This window comes from Clarias gariepinus, chromosome 10 (genome assembly GCF_024256425.1).
Source record: "Clarias gariepinus isolate MV-2021 ecotype Netherlands chromosome 10, CGAR_prim_01v2, whole genome shotgun sequence".
Taxonomy (NCBI): Eukaryota; Metazoa; Chordata; class Actinopteri; order Siluriformes; family Clariidae; genus Clarias; species Clarias gariepinus.
The window spans coordinates 30,954,806-30,958,428 of NC_071109.1; the positions used below are offsets into that span (position 1 = coordinate 30,954,806).

The 3,623-nt window shown below is 38.7% G+C and overlaps 1 protein-coding gene across 1 annotated transcript; it reads left to right on the plus strand.

Annotated features, from left to right (window-relative positions):
- The first annotated feature begins 236 nt into the window (after window positions 1-236).
- Window positions 237-3,050, plus strand: LOC128532124 (uncharacterized). Its single transcript, XM_053506349.1, has 3 exons — window positions 237-843; window positions 924-1,030; window positions 1,497-3,050. The coding sequence occupies exons 1-3, from the start codon at window positions 651-653 to the stop codon at window positions 1,902-1,904; spliced, it is 708 nt and encodes a 235-aa protein (XP_053362324.1). The 5' UTR covers window positions 237-650; the 3' UTR covers window positions 1,905-3,050.
- The last annotated feature ends 573 nt before the right edge of the window (window positions 3,051-3,623 follow it).

Consider the following 3,623-nt stretch of genomic DNA (forward strand, 5'->3'; position numbering starts at 1 on the left):
CTGCGGGGTCCCTGGTTCAAGCCTTTATCACATGGCGTCCCCTGGGTAGGCACTACCCAGAATAAAGGAGAATGAAGATGATAATGGAGCAACAGTTAGTTGAACTAAACTTAAATAACAATTACGACACAAGTTGTTGTTATTATTATTACTACTTTTTATTTCTATTTCTATCCAGCATTATATTAAAAATAATGAATTCACTGTTCTTAAATGTCCAGTGAGTCAAAAGAAAGTTGGTGAGGCGTGAAATTTTTCTACAGCGTGGGACGACTTACAGACTTATCAAACTAAAACCAGTGTTTAAAAGTTTAGATAACAGAGTATTTCAATGCCAGTGAGTGCTATCACTATCATTTATTTCCTGCGCTCCCGAGGACTGTTGTAACTGTTACAAAACCTGACATTAGCTCCTTCACATCCTCGGTGAATCCCCCACATGTTCCACATGACATAATATGATAACATTGCATCAGGTTGAGCAGAGTTACGTCAGCCCTAGTTGCAGCCTCCAAACAGGAGATGGCCAATTACAGGCCACTTCAGTATGCAAATAGGAACTTTGGACTTTTTTTTTTTTCCACCCAAATAAATACAGACACACACGCGTACACAGGGATTCCATATGCAAACCCTCACCCCGACCGATCATGCTTTTAGTCCCTCTCCTCTGCTGGGCTGTGCTCACACTCCACACTACAGCCACTTGTTACCATCTGCAGCGGACATCCTTACCCTCCGGTCCCGACGCAGCCGAGCCAGGAACTCCAACACGGCTCGAAGCAAAAAGCTATTTCATCAGCCGAGACAGAGCTCCGGAACCTGTTCGTCAAGGTTCAGAAGGTATGTTAGGAGTTTCGTTAGATTTCCCGAGCTTTGTCATGGCGTGTTCTGATCGTTGATGTTCCTCTGAAATCACGCAGGTCACTTCGGATACTGGAAGGACCCGGATACAAACTGCTTCTCGGTCCTCAATGTAAAAAGTCGTGCGTTCTTATGCTTGGACTCCCAAGGAAAGTTGTACACCTCAGTAAGTATCGTTCAAGGAAATTAATAAATGTTACGCCACGATTGAATGAGTCAACGCCGCACAAATCACTTCTAAGTAAATTTGCATGAAAAATATTCAAAGGTTTTTCAAACAGCATTTCTTTTAGTAAAGATTTATTCATCACAAAAATCAGTTTGCTGAAATTTGTTCCATCTAAGATTTTTATTTAGGGATTTATTAATGTTTCAGATTTAGTTTGGATTTTATTAAACACTATTTAGAAGATAGATCAAACACTTATGTCCATATATAAAAAGAATCAGATGCTATGAAACTGTTGTTGTGGTTTGGACTCAAGGGCCTATTTGAATAAAGACGATAATGATGTTTATGATGATGATTGGCAGCTTATGCGTCTCTCTCGATGATCCTATACCACCTTTAACTGGCAAATATCTAATTCTCTCCACATTTAAGTGACGCGTGTGTCTGTGTCTATCCTCAGGTACAGGACAGCGATAAGGACTGCAGGTTTCACCGCATCAAAAGACACAAACGTTACGACGTGTTTGACTCCTGCAGGGGCGACGTGCTACTGCTCAGGCGGCGACGAGCCAAAATAGGCGCCCGCAATTCGCCAAAGCCGTCAGGCTATGTGTTCTTCCGGCAACAGAAAAATCATACGTACCGCAGAAAGAGAAGCGGTTGGCACACCGACCCGTCCGACCCGCTGGGATTCGAGTATCCGCATTTAGGCGCGATGAGAAACTGGAGGAGCGACCCGGAGCATGGTGGTAACGTCTCGAAGGAGACCATTGCGTTAGTGGATGATCCTTTAGAGGTGTTGCTTTCACATAATCCACCACCGCCTACTCTGGAAAAACACTGGGGAAACAGAAAAATGAGATTCTGAGTGGAGAGTCACCATACCTTCACTACCTGGGATTGCGATTTCACTGTTGTACAGCCATACCATGTTGAATACTTGATTCAGAAGGTGCCGATTTATCCTCTGTAAAAGAAGCTCTGATAGAAAAAAAAAACATATCACAGGTTTAGATCCCTGCACTCGTTCGCTAAAACATAAGAACGGCTTACACAGGGACTTGCTTGCTCATGGAAGGAGTCTCCAGTGTCAGCACTTTGTAACATTAGGATGACGGGGAAAGAAAATTTGGAATTATTACAATTATTACAAGTACTGTGCAAACAAAGATGCATTAATGAAAGCAATAAACAGTATTAATGTAAACATCGGCAATAGTAAACGTAACAACTTGCCCATGTTTAAAAATGCGTAAGGGGTCTCAGGTAGATGTTGTGCAGTTCGATAAGGAAACGATCAAAAGTTATCCGTCAATTTTCAAGGGTCAGACCGATGGCCAAAGCCACAGGAGACACATGGAGACTCCATAAAATAAACCTTTAAGACCAAACGCAAGACCAAATGATGACCTTTTAGACTTTTGCACAGTACTGTATGTATCTGTAACATAAGCATTAACCTGTTCTATGGGCATTTCAACAAAAGTAACTATAACTTGACTTGGATTAAACGTAGAGCTTTACGTTCTACCTTTATAAGTAAGTAAGCTCGTGTCACTGTAATATTACACATTTGTAACACTAACTCGGCTTCTCGTATAGAGTGTTTTATTTCTGATTTATCTGCTGTAAGCTGCAAGCTCTATGACGTGACATGTGACAAGTTCACCTGGCCTGAGTAGGTCAGTTATTGTCCTTTCACCTAATTTACTAAGTTAAACAGCATCTGTGTTTCGTATGTGTATTAGAGCATAGTTCATTTATGACACACAGTCATAGAGTGCAACACTGAAAGCAAAAACTGATTTAAAAAAAAATATGCATAGTTTGTTTTTATTTTTTTTATATATAATTTTAAGTTGTTTTCCAAATAATGATTAATCTTTTTAAACTATTATAAATGGCTCAAATGGTGCTGGACACTTTTATATACTTATTTATTTGTGTGTTTATATCATATATGACATTTTATACCTAAGCTTAATATCTTAAAAAGTCAATAATATGTTTATCTGCATTTAATATATATTTTAGAAATTGTACTCTGTCTCTTTTTTTTTTTTTTATAAATCATATTATTTGTGCACTACAAACTAAAATAACACTTGTATTTATACAAACAATAAAAAAAAAAGATTTTTTTTCTTTTACTTCTTGTGTGGTTTTTTTGTGCACAGTACTGATACACGTCATAATGCCATATCATTATTATCAACACAGTTCTGTTCCAGTTTATACTGATAACTTTAGGTCATATGAACTTAAACAGCAACCATGTTGATGCAGCCAAAAAAAAAGAAAAAAAGAAAAATGACTCAATGCCATCAAAAAGTGGTGCATGATTCTACTTAAACAAACACAGCTGTGTACTTTTCCGCATGGGGTACAATCACGTGAAGGGAACTTGATCTCGGTTTGTGCACGTATGTCAATAGTTAGAAGATACCTGGCGAGAAAAAGTGACTGATGTAAAAGCATTACTGCATGTGCATGGCATGAACACTTGCTGATGTTGAAATTAGTAAATTGTATAGTTATTTCATTTGAGAAATACACTGCTTAAAAGTCTTCCCCCCCAACATACAGT

What these genes read in the sequence shown, in the direction of transcription:
- LOC128532124 (XM_053506349.1), top strand. Translation starts at nt 651, where the DNA reads ATGCTTTTAGTCCCTCTCCTCTGCTGGGCTGTGCTCACACTCCACACT. An exon ending in TGTTCGTCAAGGTTCAGAAG is followed by an intron (nt 844 to 923) that starts GTATGTTAGGAG and finishes GAAATCACGCAG; the next exon opens with GTCACTTCGGATACTGGAAG. An exon ending in AAGGAAAGTTGTACACCTCA is followed by an intron (nt 1,031 to 1,496) that starts GTAAGTATCGTT and finishes GTCTATCCTCAG; the next exon opens with GTACAGGACAGCGATAAGGA.